Raw genomic sequence first — 23,649 nt, forward strand, 5'->3', positions numbered from 1 at the left:
TTTAAACTTTCTTAATCTAATTTCCCACCTTATCTCCTGAAGGAGCGCAGTTCCAGGGACGTCAGCAGCACTCTGATACTTTACCCAGTGGCCATCCCTCATGGATGAGCCTCGACAGTGAGTGTTGACAGACTCTGTGACTCTGGACTCTGTGTTGGGGGGAAGCACAATTTGAGTCCAGTCCAGTCCTTGCCCAACAAGCATGGGCAGCCATTACCAGCAGGAGTACTGGATAACAATCATGAGCAGCAATCATATTTGAATTTTTTCTACCTTTCCCCTCTCGGTCGAGGATTACGATAGCTAATTGTAGCACTCCTTCTATCATCGTAGCTAAAAAAAACTAAGCTTACATAATGAGATTGAACATTCTGGTTTCTGTGGCTTGGCTTCAGACTGAGTAGAATTTTTCTTTATATAAATGTGTAGACCGAAGGAATATTTCAAAATAGAATTGCAATGATTTTTGTTTAAATGGTAATTTTTCGCAAGTGTGTTTCTGTAGATACTCGGTAATGTTGAAGATCCGCCTGGAGGCGGCAGATTAAACTATCAGTGCTTCCAACAGGAGTGAAAAGTGAAAAGAAGATGAAGTATGAAGAGAAGAACTCATTGCCTGGTATGAAGCAATGTGACATACTAAGATACATTCAGGATTGGTGTTAACGTTTGTGTTCTCCTCTATGCCCACTCAGTTAAGGAAGCGAGACTCTTAACTAGTTCAATAAGAGTTCATTCCTGGTGAAAAACCTTGCCAGATAAGCCGGTGGGTCAAAGATAGGGCTATAATGTTATACCCCTGGTTCTCCAATCTGTTCCTGTCTAGCAAGGCTGCCATGTTTCATTTGCCATATAAACTTGTTTTGATGAAAAATTGAATGCTTAAAATCTGAGATTAAATGAGAAAATGCCAGAAATGTCACAGCAGATTCATTAGCATCTGAAAAAGAGAAAAGAAAGGTTAATGTTTCAGGCTTCACAAAGTTATTGTCACTGGGCCTCTAACTGGAATAAGTGTAGCCCAACACTGGACCAAAAATGAGGCAAGAGAAGCTTCCCGACCTCCCACCTCGTTTTCTTTTCAGCCCAGTGAAGGAGCACTTGCAGAAACCTGAAGGACTTGCACTGAGCTCCGACAAACTGGAGGATCCGGAGAGTCCCTGGAGCAGCCGGTCCAATTTGCAGGAAAGTTCCAATTATCTTAAAGAGCTCCACTCCATGCTAATCTGAAGGCTGCAATGTAGTCCACTAGAAGTGCAGGGGAAGTGTGAGGTTATGCACTTTGGTAGGAAGTATAGAGGTATAGACTATTTTCTAAATGGGGAGAGAATTCAGAAATCTGGAGTGCAAAGGGACTTGGGAGTCCTAGTCCAGGATTCTCTTAAGGTTAACTTGCAGGTTGAGTCGGTAGTTAGGAAGGCAAATGCAAATTTGGCATTTATTTCGAGAGGACTAGAATATAAAAGCAGGGATCTGTTGCTGAGGCTTTATAAGGCTCTGGTCAGACCACATTTAGAATATTGTGAATAATTTTGGACCCCGTATCTCAGGAAGGATGTGCTGGCCCTGGAGAGGGTCCAGAGGAGGTTTACGAGAACGATCCCAGGAATGAAAGGCTTAACATATGAGGAACGTTTGAGGACTCTGGGTCTATACTCGATGGAGTTTAGAAGGATGAGGGGGGATGTGATTGAAACTTACAGAATACTGAAAGGCCTGGATAGAGTGGACGTGGGGAAGATGTTTCCATTAGTAGGAGAGACTAGGACCCGAGGGCACAGCCTCAGAGTAAAGGGAAGACCTTTTAGAACAGGGATGAGGAGAAACTTCTTTGGCCAGAGAGTGGTGAATCTATGGAATTCATTGCCACAGAAGGCTGTGGAGGCCAGGTCAATGAATGTATTTAAGATGGAGCTAGATAGGTTCTTGATTGGTAAGGGGATCAAAGGTTACGGGGAGAAGGCGGGAGAATGGGGTTGAGAAACTTATCAGCCATGATTGAATGGCGGAGCAGACTCGATGGGCCGAATGGCCTTATTTCTGCTCCTATGTCTTATGGTCTTATGGTTTTATAATTGCAGCTGTTCAATGTAGGTAGGCTCAATGCACCTCCAGTGTGCTGCACCCATTCAGTGAGGAATCCCAGATGCAAGTATGCCTTCAAATATCACATTTCAAAACATCACAGATGCAAAATGACCTTTAAAAAAGGCAGGAAATCCAGTTATCAACCTGGATCCTGAAACTTGCAAGGAGTTGCAATTGCCTTCAGACTGGCCTCAAGAGTTTGCAGGTGGCTACAACTACCTGGATTGGTCCATTCAGACCTTTGCCCCGTTGAAATGGAGCAGTCGTCTTGAAGGCATAGTAAGGTTCACAGCTAGACATTACATCCATATTGCGGACACCAAACTGTTTGATCAATGCCACTAGTGTATTCACCGTAAACTTTTCTGGGAGGGGGAAAGGGACAGAGGAATTGATGTAGTTAAGTATAGCCTCCTGTTTGAATAACACTGGAAAACTGGAGAGAAAAAATATTATTTTCTTGTTCCTAAAGGTAAAAAGAAGGAGAGGAGTAAAGAGAAGAAAGGCAAGGAGCATGTTAAACTAAAACAGAAGAAAAAGAAAAAGAAGAAAAAGAAATCCAAACATGGTAAGCAGAGCTCACATTATCAAAGCTAAGAAAAAGATTGTTGACAAGGGCGATGCTGTTGTTGTCTGGCATACAGACCACTACCATGTAGAGGCTGAGCACCAACTCTCAGACCACCTCTTCCTACCTTGCCCTGGACCATGATCCCACCACTGAACATTAACACCATTGTTTTCAGGACTGTCACGGACATCATCTCCTCGGGAGATCTTCCCTCCACACCCTCCAACCTCATAGTCCACCAACCCTGCACAGCCCGCTTCTACTTCCTTCCTAAAATCCACAAATAGGACTGTCCTGGTAGCCCCATCGTTTCAGCCTGTTTCTGCCCCACTGAACTCATTTCTTTCTATATTGACTCTATTTTCTCTCCTCTCGTCCAGTCTTTTCTCACATACGCTCAGGATTCTTCTGACGCACTACATAATGTCAACAGCTTCTAGTTTCCTGCCTCTCTCTGTCTCCTTTTCACTGTGGACATTTCCTGCACTTCTGCCCTCGCCCTTTTCCCTCGCAGAACCATGATAGGGTTCCCCTTGTCCCCGCTTTCCACCCCACCAGCCTCCGCATTCAAAGGATCTTCCTCTGCCATTTCCACCAATTCCAGCATGATGCCACCACCAAACATATCTTCCCCTCACCTCCTCTGTCAGCATTCCCTCCATTACACTATGGTCAACTCCCCTATCACCCCCAATACCTCATCCCCTTCCCACGGCACATTCCCATGCAATCGCAGGAGGTGTAACACCTGACCCTTTACCTCCTCCCTCCTTATCGTCTAAGGCCCCAGGCACTCCTTCCAGGTGAAGCAGCGATTTGCTTGTACTTCTTTCAAATTGGTCTACTGTATTCGCTGCTCACAATGCAGTCTCCTCTACACTGGGGAGACTAGCTGCAGACTAGGTGACCGCTTTGCGTAATGCCTTCGCTCAGTCCACAAGCATGTCACTGACCCTCCAGTCACTTGCCATTTCAATTCACCATCTTGCTCTCATGCCCACATTTCCATCTTTGACCTACTGCAATGTTCCAGTGAAGCCCAATGCAAATTGGAAGAACAGCACCTCATCTTCCGACTAAGCACTTTACAGCCTTCTGGACTTAACGCTGAGTTCAACAACTTCAGAGCATGAACTCTGTCCTCCATTTGAAAAATTTCCCCCCCCAAGTGCCAGCCTGTATCTTGTCCTCATGTTTTTGCTTTCAGACATCGCTGACTCTTTTTCTGCTATTAACACATTCTGCTATTTTGCTTTCAGTGCTGACCTTTATTCTGCTATTAACACCTACACTGGACTTTTGTCTTTATTACTATCATTACCACCCCCTTTATGTTGTGTTCCACCATATCTTTATCATTTAATCTCTCCTGCCCTCCAACCTATCCCTCACCTTCTATTTTGCTCAACCTGGCCCTCCCCGCTTTAAATCCATCACATTTCTACCTCTCTTCAGTTCCAAAGAAGAGTCATATTGGACTCAAAACGCTAACTCTGTTTCTATCCCCACAGATGCTGCCAAATCTGTTGAGTTTTTCCAGCATTTTCTATTTTATATCTGACATTAGCAAATGTTTTTTCAATAACAACTTACATTAATTTACAGTTTATAAAGTCAGAAAATGTTGAAGGAACTTCACAGAAGCATAATCAGACATTAAACTGACACTGAGGGCAGAATTTTCCCTTCTGCCAGCAGTGGGTTTTGTGGTGGGTGGGAGCGGAAAATTTGGGAAGAGGTCAGAAATTGGATTCGCGCTCACAGGAGATCAGTTTGAAATTTTCCCCTCACCACTTTCATGGTGGGCTGATGGCGGGTTTGGTTTCCTGCTGATGCATGTCTGGAACGCCACTTGCATGCATTACCATGTCATGAATGCTTATTAAAAATGCTACTCCTCGGAATTACATTCTACCTCCCAATTTTGCACCACGTCAGCGGGAAATTAGACGGGTCTAATTCAAGTTTGGAAATAAGTGGCGTGCAGCTGTCGGATCTCACTTCGCTCCTGACTTTGAGCTGAGTGCAACATTCAAAGCCTATCTGCAGCAGCGCTGCTTCAGGTTCTCACCAATTGCAGTGACACCACACTGGTGGGGGTGTAGGGTAGGTCTGCTCACTGCTTTCCTCTGTTCTCCAGGAGGGTGTTATCTGCGAGGCTCAGGCAGGGCTGTTGTATAAGACTGAGGCTGGCATTGCGACCATGGATGGGAGGGAGGTGGGAGGTGGAAAAAGGAAGGAGACACGGGAGTCAATGGGAAATGGTGGGTTTGGAGTGTTGAGGGAGGAAAACTATGGCATGCAGTGGGGATGCCGTGAGTTGGGAAGCTAGAGCCTGACATGGAAGACTAGAACGCAGACAGAGAAGGGGGTGGATAAGAATTGAACTGTATGAATGGGAGGGGACGCACGCAGACTCTGGAAAAAGACAGGATGTTGTGTTAGTGTGGCACAAGAGGGATGGGTTGAAGAGAGACTCATGGAGATGCGGAGTGGGGGTGGAAAGGCTTGAACATGAAGAATGGGCAGCACAGAGACTCACAGGGGATGGGTGGGGAAACTGTTGGGATCATAAAGAAGAAATGGGAGAGCTCATTGAAAGACAGTCGTAGTCCCTGGTCTGGGCCAAGAGATTGGGATGAATTTAAAGGCAGTCCTGGGGCTTAGTGGACCTCACAGTCAGGGTGAGAGATTAAAGGCAGTCTAGAGAGTGACAGTGAGGAGTTAATAGTGGATAATAAGGAAATGGTGAAAGAAATGAACAAATATTTTGCTTCTGTGTTCACTATGGAGGATCCAGGCATGGACTGATAAGTGGCTAGTAACATTTGCACCACACAAGTGCCAGGCAATGATCATCTCCATCACTGAGTCCCCCACTATCAACATCCTGGGGGGTTACCAATGACCAGAAACTGCACTAAATCAGCCATATAAATACTGTGGCTACAAGAACAGGTCAGAGGCTAGGAATCATGCGACAAGTAACTCACCTCCTGACTCCCCAAAGCCTGTCCACCATCTACAAGGCACAAGTCAGAAGTGTGATGGAATACTCCCTACTTGCCTGGATGAGTGCAGCTCCCACAACATTCAAGAAGCTTGACACCATCCAGGACAAAGCAGCCCGCTTGATTGGCACCACATCCATAAACATTCGCTCCCCCCGCCACTGACGCACAGTAGCAGCAGTGTGTACCATCTACAGGATGCACTGCAGGAATTCACCAAGGCTCCTTAGACAGCACCTTCCAAACTCATGACTACCACCACCTAGAAGGACAATGGCAGCAGGTAGATGGGAGCACTATGACCTGGAAGTTCCCCTCCAAGTCACTTGCCATCCTGACTCAGAAATATATTGCCGTTCCTTCACTGTCGCTGGGTCAAAATCCTGGAACTTCCTTCCTAACAGCACTGTGGGTGTACCTACACCACATGGATTGCAGTGGTTCAACAAGGCAGCTCACCACCACCTTCTCAAGGGCAACTAGGGACGGGCAATAAATGATGGCCCAGCCAGCAAGCCCACATCCCGTGAATGAATAAAATAAAAAGATGAGGGGAGTGATAGCATGGTAGCTAAATTTGCAGATGACACAAAGATAGGTAGGAAAGTATGTTGTGAGGAGGACATAAGGTTGCAGATAGATATCTATAGGTTGATATCTATAGAGAAAAGATCTGGCAAATGGAGTTTAATGTGGGAAAATGTGAAGTTTTTTTTGGCAGGAAGAATAAAAATCAGAGTATTACTTAAATGGAAAACACGTGCAAAATCTCCTCTACACTGGAGAAGGTGCAGAGGAGATTCACTAGGATGTCCCTGAGCTGGAGCATTTCAGAAATGAAGAGAGCTAGGGCTGTTTTCCTTAGAGCAGAGAAGTCTGAGGAGGACCTGAAAGAGGTGTACAAAATTACAAAATTGAATGGCGGAGAAGGCTCATAAAAACATAGAAAATAAGAGCCGGAGTAGGTCATTCAGCCCTTTGAGCCTGCTCCGCCATTCAGTATGATCATGGTTGATCCTCTATTTCAACGCTGTACTCCCGCTCGAGGGGCTGAATGGTCTACTCTTGCTCCCATTTCTTATGTTCATATATTTTGTAAGCGAGTGGGACATCTACTCTATTTGCCCAGTGTTTTTGCATCTTATCAGTCCACAAGGAGAAGGAGGATTGAATAATGGAGCCTGCACTCAATGCTGCCTTCTTGATGGTAGTGATCCGACTGAGGAGGAGGTGAAGGGCCCAGCACCGCCTAGCCATCTTCGAGAGGAGGCCTGGCCTCAGGTCCATGGTTCAGGGGAGCCCCAACAACACCCAGAGGATGAGGAGGTTAGACCCATCCCACGGAGGCGACTCACAAGACCAAGGGTCTACCGAAGGAGACTTTCCTATCTGGAGATGCTGCGCACGGCCGCATTTGTCGAGAGGTAGTGGATCATAACTGCGGCATTGTGTGGGGTGATCTAACGCCCCATGGACTGGGAGGACATCCCCTGTCAGTGACCCTGAAGGTCACCACCGCGCTCAATTATTTTGCCTACCAATTTTTCCAGGGATCCACAGGGGACCTATGCAACATCTCTCAGTCCTTAGCACATAAATGTAGCAAGGTGACCTCGACAATAAGGCTCATCACTATGTGAAGTTCACACTCGATGAAGCTAGCTAGGCTGCTAGATTTCTGGGGTTTGCAGCTATCACAGCCTTACATGGAGTACAGGGTGCAATTGATTACACACATGTGGCTTTGAGAGCTCCATGGCAGCAGCCCCTATTGTTCATTAACAGGAAAGGGTTCCACCCCATCAATGTTTAACTGATGTGCGATCATCAGAAGCACATCAAGCACATTTGTGCCAGGTACCCTGGGAGTTCCCATGATTCATACATCCTGAGTCACTACCAGGTGTCTCACGTGTTTGAAAGGCCTCAGCAATTACGGGGATGGCGGGTAAGGGGTACCGGCTCAGATGATAACTCATGACACCAGTGCATCGTCCCCTGAGTCACTCAGAGGAGAGGTACAATGTAGCGCATTAGGTGACATGTCCATCATCGAGCAGACTGTTGGCATCCTGAAGATGCACTTCCGATGTTTGGACAGCTCAGCTGGGGCTCTGTAGTACTCTCCGCAGAGGGTGTCCCGCATAATCATAGTCTGCTGCGCCCTTCACAACCTGGCGCTTCAAAGGGGGGATCCCTTGTCAGAGGGAGAGATAGAGGAGGCTAAGAGCTCCTCGGATGATGAAGGGCAGGAACCTGAATTGGGAGATGAGAGTCAGCTTCCATGTGAGGATGCCCTCGAAGAAGCATGACATGGAAGACATGCATGCCACACTGATAGCCACATGATTGCAGGAGGATTAAGATACAGGCAATGGGACACAGCCACATTCCTTCTGTCCCTGAGTGTCATGCCAGTGCACTGAAAGGCCTTTACAACCAGTGACATCGAGAGCAAGTTCAGCATTCGGACTTGCACCTTCAACCCTTGTGATTCACTAGGCCCTAATCTTTGGAAATGTCAGCGGCGAGCCCTGCGTCTGTGCGCTCTGGGAAGTGACAGGCAATACAACAGTGCAGATGCAGTGTCAAATAACTTGATGCAGTCATCACCACCTTTATGAGAAACTTTTAGTAGACACTGAGGTGCATGCATGGTTGGAGAGACCATCATAGAACCATAGAAAAGTTGCTGTGCAGGAAAGAGGCCATTCAGCTCATCATGTCTGTGCCAGCTAGAAAGAGAAAAAAGAAACTAGCCACTCATTTTAATCCCACTTTCCAGCACCTGGTCTGTCGCCTTGCAGGTTACAGCACTTCAGATGCAGATCCAGGTACCTTCTAAATGAGCTGAGTATTTCAGCCTCAACCACCAACTTAGGCAGTGAATTCCAGACGCCCACCACCCACTGAGTGAAAAGTTTTCCCTCATGTCCCCTCTAATCCTTCTACCAATCACCTTAAATCTATGCCCCCTGGTAATTGACCCCTCAGCTAGGGGAGGTCTTGTGCTTTGCCACTACCACGGAAGACAGCTTTCTTGTTTTGAAACACAATTACAGCTACCCCTCCAAGACTAATGAGGATGCCTAACTCCATGCTGCATTATAAGGAGTATGGTTGCTAACGCACTTTACAGACACTTCCAGTAAAGAGCTTGACACGTCTCTCTGACATAACACAAGGATAGAGTAACTATTATGAGTCAGCTACACGTCACATAACGTCAGGCTCGCAAATGGTGGTAAGCGCTGAGTGGGAGCATGGCTCATCCCCACAATAAGAGGGTACATTGATGCCTATGCGCGACGCTTTCAAATGATGAGACCATTCTTATGAACAGAAAATGTTATTTACTCTATTCTCTCAGCAAGCTGTGGGAAGGATGAAATTAAATGAGCTGAGACCATTTCAAACCAGTTCCAAGATGGCATAAGACAACAGCACTCTTGGAGTTTTTAGAAAAGCTGACTACATTGAGTATGTTTTCATTACCTGCACCAGTTATCATAATAGTTCCTCTAAGCAAGATTCCTAGTTTTACTACCAATTTTTAGTTTGTCTGAGAGTAATCATTAGGATGACTGGTGCAGATAATGGTAGGGGAGAGAAACAAATGTTGTTTGTATTTCTAACTATAAACTAAGCATAGGAAAAACACAATGCTGGACAGAAAATAGATAGCCTTACTGTGCATCGAAACCACATAATTCACCAAGGCTCCTTAGACAGCACCTTCCAAACCCACAACCACTACCACCTAGAAGGACAAGGGCAGCAGATAGATGGGAACAACACCACCTGGAATTCCCCTCTAGGCCACTCACCATCCTGAGTTGGAAATATGCCGCCATTCCTTCACTGTTGCTGGGTCAAAATCCTGGAACTCCCACCCTAACAGCACTGTGGATGTACCTACACCACATGGACTGCAGCAGTTCAAGAAGGCAGCTCACCGCCGCCACCTCAAGGGCAACTAGGGATGGGCAATTACTGCTGGCCCAGCCAGCGAAGCCCATATGCTGTGAATGAATAAAAAAAACCACATAATATCTAACCTTCTAGCCCTCAATATGAAACGGGTATTCCACTCACCTACACTGACATCTCTCTCCTTGGCTGAGCATGAAAAAGACCCGAATGAAAAATTCACTATTCTGCTTTGTACATCAATGAGCAGTGAAAATAAAAACATCTCCACAGGTGAGTTGAGGAGGAGAGTCTCGTGCTACCCGAGGCCTTCTTTTAATGATAAATTTGCCATTGGCCTAAAAATATCCACAAAGGTTTATTTTCCTTGTCAGTTCATCATTGTGAATTTAAGACAAGAGAAGCTGTATTATTTAGTCCCAATAAGACTCCCAATATTGTATTTTAGTTGAGGGCTGGTACCATACAGACTCGAGTTATAAAAGAATGGTCAAAATGTGGAACACATTCAAGATTAAATTTGAGAAACTAATAAGAGGCATATTATTATACAATGTTATCACTTGCTTTGACTCTGTGCACTAAAATTCTCTTGTGAAACCCTTCCACCTTGTTGCATCTCTACCAAATTCCTCAAACCTACCTCCTCATGACCATGCCATTTGTCATCTCTAACCTTCACCTGCTTTTACTGACAGGAGGGAAAAAACAGGAGAATTCTGCTGGGGAGTGTTAATTATCTTCAAGTTTTCAATATGTAAGGCGTGTGGCCCCCTCCATTCTGGCCCTTGGCATGCTTCCATGTACGTAAGATGTTGGATGCAGCAAATCAAATCAGTTGGGAATTGGGGTTCACTTCTGCTGATAGTTGAAGAGACCAATCTATTAGAGGCCTGTTCTGCCAGGAATGCTGCATATGATTGGTTATCAGGTGGTGTTGTGGGTTGTTTTCGATGTTAGCACCTGTTGCCAAGCTGCTGTAGCCACTGATTGTCATGGTAGCACATGCTGGCCCACAGATGATGTCGCCATTTTCCTTTATCATTCGCTAATCTATCCCAGGTGCCAGAATCAATGTTTAGGACCTTCATGTCGCACTTACAAACATTCTTGAAGCAGATCTTTGGGCACCTACTGGTCATCTGGCTCTGCCTACCCTGCCAAACAGAAAACCCTTAGGCATGTAACTGTCTTCCGTCCTGTGAATGCGCCCAAGCCAGTGAAACCACCTCTGCTTGATGAGTGGCAACATACTTGGGAGCCTCATCTTTGCCATATTCATAATTTTACTGGAAGCAATTAGCAAGGTCTGCTATCTTACGTCCATGGTGACGTACAACCTGTCTCTTAATACAGAACTTGATACATGCATCGGGAAAATAGCTACCATCTTTGGCCGACTCACGAAACATGAGCTGACTCTTAGGTTCAAGGTGTGGGCTTACGAGGCCTGTTTTCTCAGCCCCTTGTTGTATGACTGTGAAACATGGAAGACTTACAGTTATCAAGAAAGGGAGCTTCACAACTTTCATCTTCACTGTTTAAATCACATTCTGGACATCTCATGGAAGGACAAAATCAAGAATGTGGCAGTCCTCCATTATGCCAGATAATCAGGATTAATTAACCTGCTGTCTTCTATTTTTTGTTACTAATCTGGGCGACAGTGAGCAGATGAGATATCCTGATAGAATCCATACTGTGACAATGAGCAGACAGAAAAAAACCTGTCTGCTTTCAAAGTACAGGCTCAAGGTGTTGAATGGCCTACTCCTGCTCTTCTGTTCATAAATCTTTGCAATTGAGTGATCTTAATTTAAGTTGAAAATTTACAAGTGTCTTCACCTTAACTAGCTTTTAACTTACTGATCTTGATTTCTTCTCAGAGCTTACAGAATGTGAAGGATTCAAAGATATTTCTCTGGAATTTTTGGAAAGATGTTCATCTCCGATAACCAAACCTGGAAGTTCCCTTGCCTTGCGGTGTGGATCAGTGGTAAAACCAGCATACTTATCACCAAAATCTGTTCTGTCCTCTGGATCGTTGCTGGAGCTAAGCACGGACCGTATTCCTAGACATGAATGTAAGTGCTAAAGTTACATGGGATGAATGGGTCTTTGGTAGAATGGCAGTCTTCACTATTCATTAATAAATAATAATTTACCATTTCCTGGATATGACTGCACTATCCCTGCAGCACATTCCTTTAATAATATTAGTGGTTTGGCATGCGATACAAATTTTGCTTTGTTTTCATTATACTTTAAATGTAATTGGTTAATTAAGTAGTTCCTCTGCAGTCAATAAAGGACCATTGAGGCCCTTGAGGCTGTAGAGATAGGGGCAACAAGGCTGTTCCCTGGTGATAAGCTATGAGGAGCAAATAGGTAAGTGTCATGGACTGAATTGATGGGTTTTCTTACTGTCCATGATCAGTGTCTTTTGTATGTGAAGGGTGTGTTTTTCCTTACCCTCAGAGTGATTATTCAATTTGAATATTTAAATAATTCCAGCAGCAACCTTCTTGTGAATTTAAAAATAAGGAAGATTATTTATTTTAAAAAGTGATGTCTAAGCCACTCACTCAACTCATCCGCAATATCACTCACGCAAAGATTAGATGCAGATGAGAAAAAAAAAATACAATTACAATTTAAGATTGTCTCGGTCTCTTTCATGGCAGGCCTCTATTTCTTAGGTGAATTGATGCTTTGGTTGAAGTGAAGGTCTTGTAAAGCAGAGGATTTTTAGTAAACTTACTGGCATAGTGGTATTGTCACTGGACTGTAATCCAGAGACCCAGAGTAATGCTCTGGGGACATGGTTCGAATCTCACCATGGCAGAAAGTGGAATTTGAATTCAATAAAGACCTTGAATTAAAAGTCTAATGATGACCATGAAACCATTGTTGATTGTCGTAAAAAATCCATCTGGTTCACTAAATCTGGAAATCTGTTGTCCTCATCTGGTCTGGCCGACATGTGGCTCCAGATCTGCAGTCATGTGGTTAAAACTTAAATGCCCTCTGAAATGGCCTAGCAAGCCACTCAGTTGTATCAAACCAATAAAAAGGAATTAAACCAGACGGATCACCCAGCATCGACCTAGGCACCAGAAACAATAACGGCAAACCCAGCCCTGTCAACCCTATAAAGTCCTCCTGAATAACATCTGGTTGCTTGTGCCAAAATTGGGAGAGCTTTCACACAGCCTAGTCAAGCAACAGCCTGACATAGTCATACTCACGGAATCACATGTTTACAGATCATGTCCCAGACACCATCTTCATCATCCTACCGACAGGACAGACCCAGCAGAGGTGGCGGCACAGTGGTATACAGTCAGGAGGAAGTTGCCCTGGGAGACCTCAATATCGACTCTGGACCCCATGAAGTCTCATGGCATCAGGCCAAACATGGATAAGGAAACTTCCTGCTGATTACCACATTCCACCCCCTCATCAGCAGATGAATTATTACTCCTCCATGTTGAACACCACTTGGAGGAAGCACTAAGGGTGGCAAGGGCGCAGAATGTACTCTGGGTGGAGGACCTCAATGTCCATCACAAACAGTGGCTCGGCGGCAGCACCACCAGAGACCAAGCACAGATGCCAGGCTTCGGACAATTCGATTCACTCCACGTGATATCAAGACACGGCTGAAGGCACTGGACGCTGCAAAGGTTATGGGCCCTGACAATATTCTGGACATAGTACTGAAGACTTGTGCTCCAGCACTTGCGCCCCTAGCCAAGCTGTTCCAGAACAGCTACAATGCTGGCATCTACCGGCAATGTGGAAAATTGCCCAGGTATGTCCTGTACACAAGAAGCAGGATAAATCTAACCTGGCCAATTACTGCCCCATCAGTCTACGCTTGATCATCAGTAAAGTAATCGAAGGGGTCATCAACAGTGCTATCAAGCGGCTCTCAGTTAGCAGTAACCTGCTCACGGACGCTAAGTTTGGCTTCCGCCAGGGCCACTCAGCTTCTGACCCCATTACAACCTTTCTTCAAACATGGACAAAAGAGCTGAACCCCCGAGGTGAGGTGAGAGCTACTGCCCTTGACATCAAGGCAGCATTTGACCGAGTGTGCCATCAAGGAGCCTGAGCAAAACTGGAGTCAGTGGGAGTCAGGGGGAAAACTTTCTGCTGGTCGGAGTCATGCCTAGCACAAAGGAAGATGGTTGTGGTTGTTGGAGGACGATCCTTTCAATTCCAGGACGTCACTGCAGGAGTTCCTCAGGGCAGTGTCCTAGGCCCAACCATCTTCAGTTGCTTCATCAATGACTTTCCTTCCATCATAAGGTCAGAAGTGGGGATGTTCGCTGATGATTGCACAATGTTCAGCACCATTTGCAACTGCTCATATACTGAAGCTGTCCATGTCCAAATGCAGCGAGACCTGAACAATATCCAGATCAACAAGAGAGAATCTAACCATTGCCCCTTGACATTCAATGACATTCCCATCACTGAATCCCCCACTTTCAACATTCTGGGGGTTACCATTGACCAGAAACTGAACTGGACTAGCCACATAAATACTGTGACTACAAGGGCAGGTCAGAGGCTAGGAGTCCTGCGACGAGTAACTCACCTTCTGACTCCCCAAAGCCTGTTCATCATCTACGAGGCACAATTCAGGAGTGTGATGGAATACTCTCCACTTGCCTGAATGAGTGCAGCTCCTACAACACTCAAGAGGCTTGACACCTTCCAGGACAAAGCAGCCCGCTTGATTGGCACCCCTTCCACAAACATGCACTCCCACCACCACTAACAAACAGTGGCAGGAGTGTTTACCATCTACAAGATGCAGTGTAGAAACTCACCAAGGCTCCTTAGGCAGCACCATCCAAACCCATGACCACTACTATCCAGAAACATATACACGGGAACGCCACCACCTGGAAGTTCCCCACCAAGCCAATCACCATCCTGACTTGGAAATATATCACTGTCCCTTCACTGTCAAAATCTTTGAACTCCCTCCCTAACAGCACTGTGAGTGTACCTACACCACAGGGACTGCAGCAGTTCAAGAAGGCAGCTCACCATCACCTTGTCAAGGCAGTTAGGGATGGCCTAGTCAGTGACACCCACATCCCGTAAATGAATATTAAAAAAAATTCCAGGAGGTTGGTTCTCAGGTGAATTTGAAGTTGGAACAGGTTGGGGAGAATCCTTCTCCCACTTTCAAGTTTTGGCTACTTAGTTGACTTGCAGCTGGCTCGATGGCTGCCTGATGGGTCTCTATCTCTGAGCAGCCCCTTGCTGAATTTATAAAGTAGATCACAAAATGGCTTCCTCATTAGGTAGCCTTTACAAGTTCAAGGTCCTTTTTTTCAAAAAGGAGTGATATGTTTATTATACGTCTTGCGTTGTTGTTTGACATTTTGAAATTCGCCCGGTTTAATTTGGATGAGAGACCATCATAATACAATGGAAGATTAATGGAACCTATTCATATCGTCTAATTAATGTTGAGTTTTGAGGTTTTTTTTGTCCATGGTGAAAAAAGAGATGAGCCGGCTGGAATGCTATAGCTCTTTTGTTCATCCTTAAACAAAGGGATGCGTGAATTCTCCAGATCGTTGTGAATGTCCATATTTAATTAGGTGTTTGGTTGAGACTCAGGACCGTCTGGGGCTCAGAAGCCAAAAGGTCACATGATTTGCAGTGGCTATTTTAATAGAATGTTTAAAACTTTTAAATTACTGACTGACAGTTCATAATGTACAGGAACATGACATAAGTTAGAGCTCAGTCTTGAAAAAAGACATCTCAGAAGAAGCCTTTGAGATGTACTCAACAGATGCAGAAAGTAAACCAGAAACAATACGCCAGGACATAGGAAGAGGGCATGGAGTAAAAAACAAAAGCAAGTTAAATTAGAACCGTGGTCATCAAATATTTCTTTATACAAGGAAATTCATCTAGGATGGATTGTCAAAATGCAAGACAAGAGGAAGCCACTCGAGTAGGAAGATGATGGGTTGATTTTTCTGGAAGGATGGGACCAATTAGGCTACAAAGTCTCTTCATTCAAATCTGTCTGTTATTCTTCTGATGTACATTTTCCTAGTCAAATCAAGTTGAGATGAAGAGATCGTCGTCCACCCAAAATGACTATCGAGGGCGGTTAGCTAAACTCAGCAGTTAGATTTTTTTTTGAAGTCCAAGCTCTGTTGCTGATGGATGCTGAGATGTGGGCCCCTTGTAAAATAAATATTTTACAAGTATTGTGCAGGTTATAATAGAGAATAAAGGCAATTGGGACATTTTATTTTGTATTCCTCAGGTAGCTTGACTTAGATGGGTCATGTTCTAGTTGTGTTCATAGAAAAATTTGATCATTCTAATTAATGTCAGTACAATGACTTTATTGACTCCATTTTAATTAAAGACTGTATTGTCTTCCTGCCAGTCTTTGTAAGACACAATTATTTAAAGATGTGTGTCACGGACAGAATTCGTATCCTTTACTATTATCTGTGATCAAAGTATTTTGTATGTGGGGTGTGTGTATTTTCTTACCTCTGAGTGGTTGCCCCAATTCAAATAATTCCAGCAGCAAGCTTTTTTTAAGTTTTAAAGTAAGGAAGGTTATTTATTATCCCACATTTGCCCTGGAGGTTTAAAAATGCAATATCTTGCACACCCTATCACTCTCACAAAGATTAGGTACACGTGAAGAAGAAAACATTACAGTTACATCATGGGATTATTTCAGTCTCTTTCGTATCAGGCCTGCAGTTTCTTAGATGAGTTGATGCATTGACTGGAGTGAATGACTTGAAAAGCAGAGGATTCTCAGTAAGCTGCGAGGTTTCTTGTAGTTGAATTGCCAGGAGGCTGGTTCTCAAGTGAACTTGAAGTTGGCGCAGGTTGGAGAGAATCCTTTTCCCACTTTCAATTGTTGTTTATTATCTTGGTTGTTTAGTTGACTGCAACCAGTTTGATGGCTTTCTGCTGGTCTCTCTGCCTTTGCAGAAATGATTCCTGCTGTTTTAAGAGCAAGCAACAAACTTGGCTATCTTACCCATGTGACCTGTTAAAAGTCCAAAGTCATGTCTAAATAAGGTGGTGTGTTAGGCCTAGAAACATCCCGTGTTGTGGCTATTCACACTTTGAGAGTTGAGACAGCCAAGGTCTTGATGTTTGGTTGCGGGGCCATCACAATACAATGAAAGATTTATAAGATCCATTTCACATTTGTCTAACACCCATTGAGTTTCAATGACCCTGGCGAAACCAGGAGATGAGTTGCCTACAAGGCCCATTGTCTGTGGGTTTTGGCCCATTCTTAAACAATGAGCCAGGTGTGAATTTCAGCAGTGGCTGTGATGTTCTTTCACCAAGGTTCATATTTAATCAGGTATTAGACGCAGACTCTACTGTCTACGGTTCAAATGCCAGATGTCACATGGTATGCTGCTGTCGTCTTAACAGCTTTTATGTTCACTTTTTAAAAATATAGCTTTAAAATTTAAAATGACATACATTAATAAGATAAAGAGTGTAGCTATGGTGCTATGTAAGTTGTTTTCTACTGTTGTGAGGTTATTGTCTTTTGGCTGGAAGAAGTGAGTTATCTTGTGGTCTTCATTTGATGAGTTAAGTATCTAAACATGACATTAAGCCCTGGAGATCTGGCAAGTACAGGAAAGATATCTTTTTGAGGTGGGAATGGGAATAAATTAGAGAGGTACCAAGGAGATTTATGAGGATGTCAGCTATTGACTTCTCCGCTAGGGGAATTAGCCACTGTATCTCGGCCCCTCATAATTTTACATATATCAATTAAATTTTCCTTCAGCCTTCTCTATTCCAAAGAAAACAACCCCAACCTATGCAATCTTCCCTCCTAACAAAATGTCCTAAAGAATATCACAAGCTTTGGCCAAAAATGGACCATGTAATTTTTTTTAAATGAAAAGCAATTGACAAGATAGCTATGCATATGTCACAGCTGAGTTCCATCTTCATCATGTTTGTTTCAGTTCCAGCAGGGCTATTGCATGGTCATTAATTGTACAACCCAAGGTAATTGTATGCTTAATAAGCAGAAATGGCAAGGCCAACTTTACCTACGGATGCTCTGGCTGAGATCAGCTATTAACAAAGGCCAGGAATTGAACCTGGAATCGACCTGTTCTGAATGGCTCAGCATATCACAAGATACATGCACCATCTCATGAAGAAACCCCAGGCATTCTTTTCTAATGGCTTCCTTGCAGAGGAAATGGATGATAATTCGTGTTATGAGCTTTTCTAATCATCGTATGAGATTGTAATTTAGATAAATTGTTCACTGTGCTGAAAAGTTCAAATGTCAGTGGATATTTCACCTCCCAAAAAAGTGACCTCCCATCAAGAAGGACAAGAGTGGAAGGTTCATGGCAAATCCATCATCTCCAACTTCCCTTCCAAGTCACCTGGACTTGGAGAATATCACTGTTCCTTCATTGTTACCAGGCCAAAATCCTGGAACTCTCTAGCTAACAACATTATTGGAGTATCTGAACCACATGGACTGCAGTTCAAGAAGAAAGCTCACTACCATTTTCTCAAGGGCAATTAAAATTGTCAATAAATATTGGCCTTGCCAATGACACCCATACCCCAAGAATGATATTTTTAAAAGTTAATAACAGTATTTTAGGAATAAGAAGTTTTTCACTAAAGATAATGGATTAATGGAGTAAATTACTACAGGACAGTGAAGGGCTACTTTTCCAAACTAAGTTCCCATTACAGAGCCTTGGCTGTTTGGAGAACATGTTTAGAAAATTGGGACTTAAAGCTTAATGGATTCAAGAGACAAATGTCTGTTTCTGGAGAGAGAAAGGTTTAAAAGATGATGTGAGATGATCGCTAGTTGTGGGTTGAGATCTGTGAGAAAGGGACTGGATTGTTGAGCCTAATAACCTTTTTCCAATTGTAAAAATTCTTACATTCTTATGATATCCTTTACTTGAATTTAGGCAACTTTTGTCTAAATTGGATTGAGATTTATACAGATTCTTATGGCGAGCAATGCTTAGAGGTAATTTTAAAGCCCTTTTTTATAGCAGCTCTTTCTGATGATGAGTTCTTTGATGGTTCCTCAACGGAGAGTGCACTGATGAGTGAAGATTACAGTCAGGATCTGGACATCTCAACCAATCCGGAGGACTCTCAAGAGGAGGATGATAGCAATGCAACAGTGCGATGTGTCTGTGGAATGGATGAAGAAAATGGGTTTATGATTCAGGTAGTCAAAACAGTTTAAACATTTCAACATGTTTTTGTTCACTTTTGGTGTTTGTGTGTTGTGCTTGTGCTTGGCACTTTGCCATTTCAGGCTGAACTTGCTGATTATTTCTAGATGCACAATAAGGAGAACAAACAGTGAATACACCATGAAAAGCCCCAGAACTCCCTTTCTTTCTCCCTCAAAACTGTGAATTGTTGCCAAATAGATTGGGTTAGGGTAATTCATGGTGAAGATTCTAGGCTTCTGAGCAGTCTGAAAGTGTTATTGAAAAGAAATGAAAAAAAAATTATTTTATGTCCTTTGGGCAATCCAAACCATGTCACAACCAACGGAGGTTGAGTAGGCAAACACAACAGCCATCTTGTGCACAATAAGGTTCCACAAAAAGCAAATTAAATGAATAATCAAATAATTTATTTTTATAGTGTTAGCTGATACGAGAGATCAATCCCCCACCACCTCACCCCTCTTGGAAGAGGAGGAGAGTCATACACTTTAAGAGGGCACAGGCTGGCTGAATAGACAGACATGTGATGGATGAAATTTAATGCAGAGAAATGTGAAGCAGCACGTTTTGGTTGGAAGAACCAGGATAGGCAATACCAAATCAAGAGTACAATTCTGAAGGGAGTGCAGGAGCAGAGAGACCTGGAGTACTTGCGCACAAATTGTTGAAGATGATAGGCCAGTTTGAGAAAATGGTTAATAAGGCATCCAGGAACCTGGGCTTTATAAAAAGAGGCATAGGGTAGAAAAGCAAGGAAATTATGGTGAACCTTTCTAAAACGTTGTTGGGCCCGAAATATTGTGTCCAATTCTTGGCACCACATTTTAGGTAGGCTATGAAGGCATTAGAGAGAGTGAAAAAAAATTACGAGGATGGTCCCAGGAATGAGGGATTTACGTCAGGCAGAGAAAATGGGGTTGTACTCCTGAGAGGATAGAAGGTTAAGAGGAGATTTGGTAGAGGTATTCAAAATTGTGAGGGGCGCAGGCAGAGTAGTTGAGAGAAACGGTTCCCATTGGCGGAAGGATTGAGAACCAGCGGACAATGATTTGCAAATGGTGATTGGCAAAAAGACCAAAGGTAACATGGGGGAAGCAATTTTTATGCAGTGGGTGTTAGAATTTGAATGCATTGCCATAGTGTGTGGTGGAGGCAGAGTCAATCATGGCGTCCAAAAGGGAATTAGATAATTATATCAATTGAAAACTTTTTCAGGCCTATGGGCAAAGAGTGGGGGTATGGGACTAGCTAAGCTGCTCTTGCAGAAAGTCAGCATGGACATGACGGGTCTAATGGCCTCTTTCTGTGTTGTAACCGTTCTATGATTTCCAGCATTTTCTGATTTTATTTCAGGTTTCTAGCATCCTCAGTATTTTCCTTTCCTGTTGTGAAGATGAAAGGGAGTGTCCTGAAGGCCTTTAGATATTTGTCTATTTAATACTGGGACATGCCACACATGACCCTCATGTTCCACACAGTTCCTCATAAATTCTATTACCTACATGTTATAAAATTTGCAAGGCACTGCGCTTGTAGTGTGTAGTTATATACATATGAATATAGATTCAGCACAGAGGTGGACATTCGGCCCATTGTGCCTGTGTCGGTTCTTAGAAAGAACTATCCAATTAGGCCCATTTCCCTCTTTCCCGATAGCCCTGCATGCAAATATGTATATGAATATTTGCTCTGTATTTGTTTCTTTTAGGTAGCTGATGCTATTTTTCAGATCTTAGTAGTGGTGTGCCCAGATGTGTATCAGTATTTCTGAGAGAAAAATTGAGAGGCGATGCCTAGCAATGAATTTGAAAGCATAAACCAGGAATGAAATAACAATATATGCATTTTAACAGTGACATACTTGCCTCACTTGCCAGTCTCATGTATCATTTTTTTTTTTGTTTTTTTTGTTCCATATTAATTTCTTTTGTGTTTTTTTTTCCTTTTATCCCTTCCGTTGCCTCCCATCCACTGAAGTGTGAAGAGTGCCTTTGCTGGCAGCACAGCATCTGTATGGGGTTACTGGAAGACAGCATTCCAGATCAATATATCTGCTACAACTGCCAGGATCCTCCAGGTATCTGCTAACACCTGACTTAAGCGCAACTCAAATAAAAATTATCCTGTTTCATTTATGTGGCTGTTTTGGAAATGCATTTAAAATAGATTTTTAACTATATTTTAACTTGTTGCTTTGGACTGGATGACTATTTGTCTACCGTAAAAGATAGTGCACAAGATGAAATAATTTTGAATACCTATTCAAAGCTAATAATTTAAATAAATTGGTTGGTTAACATGCTAATGGAAGGAAGTTTCCTCTCTATACTGGCTTTAAATGTCCTATGTGAAACCATTTAGTTGTACTGCATTATATATGGTTCTTATGTAAGACGAAAACAGAAAATGCTGGAAGTACTTAGCAAGTCAGGCATCATCTGTGGAGAGAAACGGAATTAACTTTTGTTCTGACGAAGGGCCATCAGCCTGAAACGTTAACTCTTGTTTCCCTCTCCACAGAAACTCCCTGACCTGAATATTTCCAGTATTTTCTGTTTTTATTTTAGATTTCTAGCATCTGCAGTATTTTGCTTTTGGTTTCAGAACTTTGATCAAATTACCAATGAAGTTACAGTTTCAAAAACTATCAATGTCATTTTCTCCACTGATGAAAGCTTCATTTTTCATTTATTCTTTTATTGGAGATTTTAAACCACCTTTAGGTGGACCAGCTCTGGTTAAGTCATCTTTGATCTCTATTCACTGCCACTATGCACATCTTCAATAAGATCACCTCTCATTCTTCTAAACCTCAATGGCTATAGACCCAACTTGTTCAACCTTTCCTCATAAGACAACCCCTTCATCCTAGGAATCAACCTAGTGAACTTTATCTGAACAGCCTCCAATACAAGTACAACCTTTATTAAATAAGGAGACCAAAACTGTATGCAATACTCTAGGTGAAGCCTCACCAATGCCCTGTACAGTTCTAACACGACTTCCCTACTTTTATACTTCATCCCCTTGCAGGTGCCTTGCAGAGTTGTTGGGCTGGAGAAGGTTACAGAAGTAGGGAGAAGTGAGGTGAATATGAGGATAAGAATTTCAAAATTATGGGGAGGAATGGAATAATTGAGTCTGGAAGTAATACCTGAATGAGGGTTTCAGATGACCTGAGACAAGGGAAGAAACAGGCGATGTTACTGAAGTGGAAGTAGGTGATCTTCGTGATTATGGGGACATGTGGTCAGAAGCTCAGCTCATGGTCAAGTAGGACACTAAGGGTGTTGTAGAGAGTGAAGCTTAAGTACCACAGAATAGGGAAGTTTCGCAATAAAGATGTCAATCTCATATCCTTTAAGGGAACAACTTCACTGGCCAATTCCTCCTCATCTACTCACCTGATATATAATAGAAAATTCTAATAGCTTGTGAAGGTTGGACTACTTTTAAAGAATGAGGAAGATTATACCTATGATAGTGATGTAACACTAAGCATTCTAAGTGCAATTACTCCGTTACTGACAGGTTTATATTTTCGTGAGATCCTTAAAAAGGAAGGAAAAGAGGTGGAGAAAAAATTGTTGTTCATTTACTTTGTCATTGTCTATGAAAAATTACATTTAATTTTTTTTTAAAAAAAACATTATGCAGCACATTGGAGACTTTAGTACTTCCTTGAGGTCAGGTAGCTTCAGATTACCTCCCGTGCTAGTCAGGACTTATGACTCCTACTGCAGTAAATGAAGCCATTCTGGGGAAAGCAAGCATTCCTTCCTCTCGATATATCAGAGTGGCCTGGAGACGAGACAACCTGACTTGGAAATATATCGCCGTTCCTTCGCTGTCGCTGGGTCAAAATCCTGGAAAACTCTCCCTAACAGCACTGTGGGTGCACCAACACCACAGGGACTGCAACGGATCAAGAAGGCAGCTCACCACCACCTTCTCAAGTGCAATTAGGGATGGGCAATAAATGCTGGCCTAGCTAGCGATGCCCACACCCCATAAATGAATTTTTAAAAATAACCAACCTTCACCACCCCTGCCTCAGTCTTTCTTTAGAGACCTAGCCCAATAAAGAATAAAAACATCTTCTGGATTCATCACTCAGTTAACATCAAATCTCTCTCTACTGTTCCCCTATGATGATTAGACATCATGTATAGTCAAATAAATATTGTTGTAGATCTTCCATCTTGCCATGAATATTAAAGATTTTATGACACAACTGGGGAAACAAAGCACAAAGTTCTCTCAGTGTCTTGGTCAACATACTTCCCGTAATTTCATCCCAAAACAGTTTGGCTGACGATTCATCTCATTTGTTGTTTCTAGGATTATATGCGTAAATTGGCTGCTTCTTCTTGTAACAACAGTAGCTAGACTTGCAGCAAAGAAGGAGGCCACTCAGGTCATCATGTCTGTGCCATCTCTTTGAAAGAGCTATCCACTTAGCCTTAATCCCTTGCTGCATTCCTGCAAGTTTGCATTTTGAAAGTTACCATTAAATTTGCCACTATTTTCCTTTTAGGCCATGCATCTCAGATCATCATAATTCCTTGCATAAAAAAATTCTCTTCTGGTCCTCTCTAATTCTTTTGCCTTTAAACCTCTGTCCTCTGGTTACCAATCCTCCCGCCAGTGGAAACAGTTTTTCCTTATTTACTGTCAGAATGCTTCATAATTTTGAACACCTCTATTAAATCTTCCTTTAACCTGACATGCTCAAGGAGAATAATCCCAATTTTTCAACTATCTCCATATAACA

At 43.1% G+C, this 23,649-nt stretch overlaps 1 protein-coding gene across 2 annotated transcripts in view; it reads left to right on the plus strand.

Annotated features, from left to right (window-relative positions):
* phf20l1 (PHD finger protein 20 like 1) overlaps window positions 1–23,649 on the plus strand; it is a 121,932-nt gene that overhangs the window by 84,330 nt on the left and 13,953 nt on the right. For both annotated transcript variants that reach the window (XM_078540935.1, XM_078540934.1), the window contains 5 exons: window positions 569–619; window positions 2,561–2,656; window positions 11,487–11,684; window positions 18,687–18,865; window positions 20,853–20,952. In XM_078540935.1, the coding sequence (XP_078397061.1) occupies window positions 569–619; window positions 2,561–2,656; window positions 11,487–11,684; window positions 18,687–18,865; window positions 20,853–20,952 (624 nt within the window). The remainder of the gene's footprint in view (window positions 1–568; window positions 620–2,560; window positions 2,657–11,486; window positions 11,685–18,686; window positions 18,866–20,852; window positions 20,953–23,649) is intronic.

The sequence above is a fragment of the Cetorhinus maximus genome, chromosome 4, assembly GCF_964194155.1.
Source record: "Cetorhinus maximus chromosome 4, sCetMax3.hap1.1, whole genome shotgun sequence".
Taxonomy (NCBI): Eukaryota; Metazoa; Chordata; class Chondrichthyes; order Lamniformes; family Cetorhinidae; genus Cetorhinus; species Cetorhinus maximus.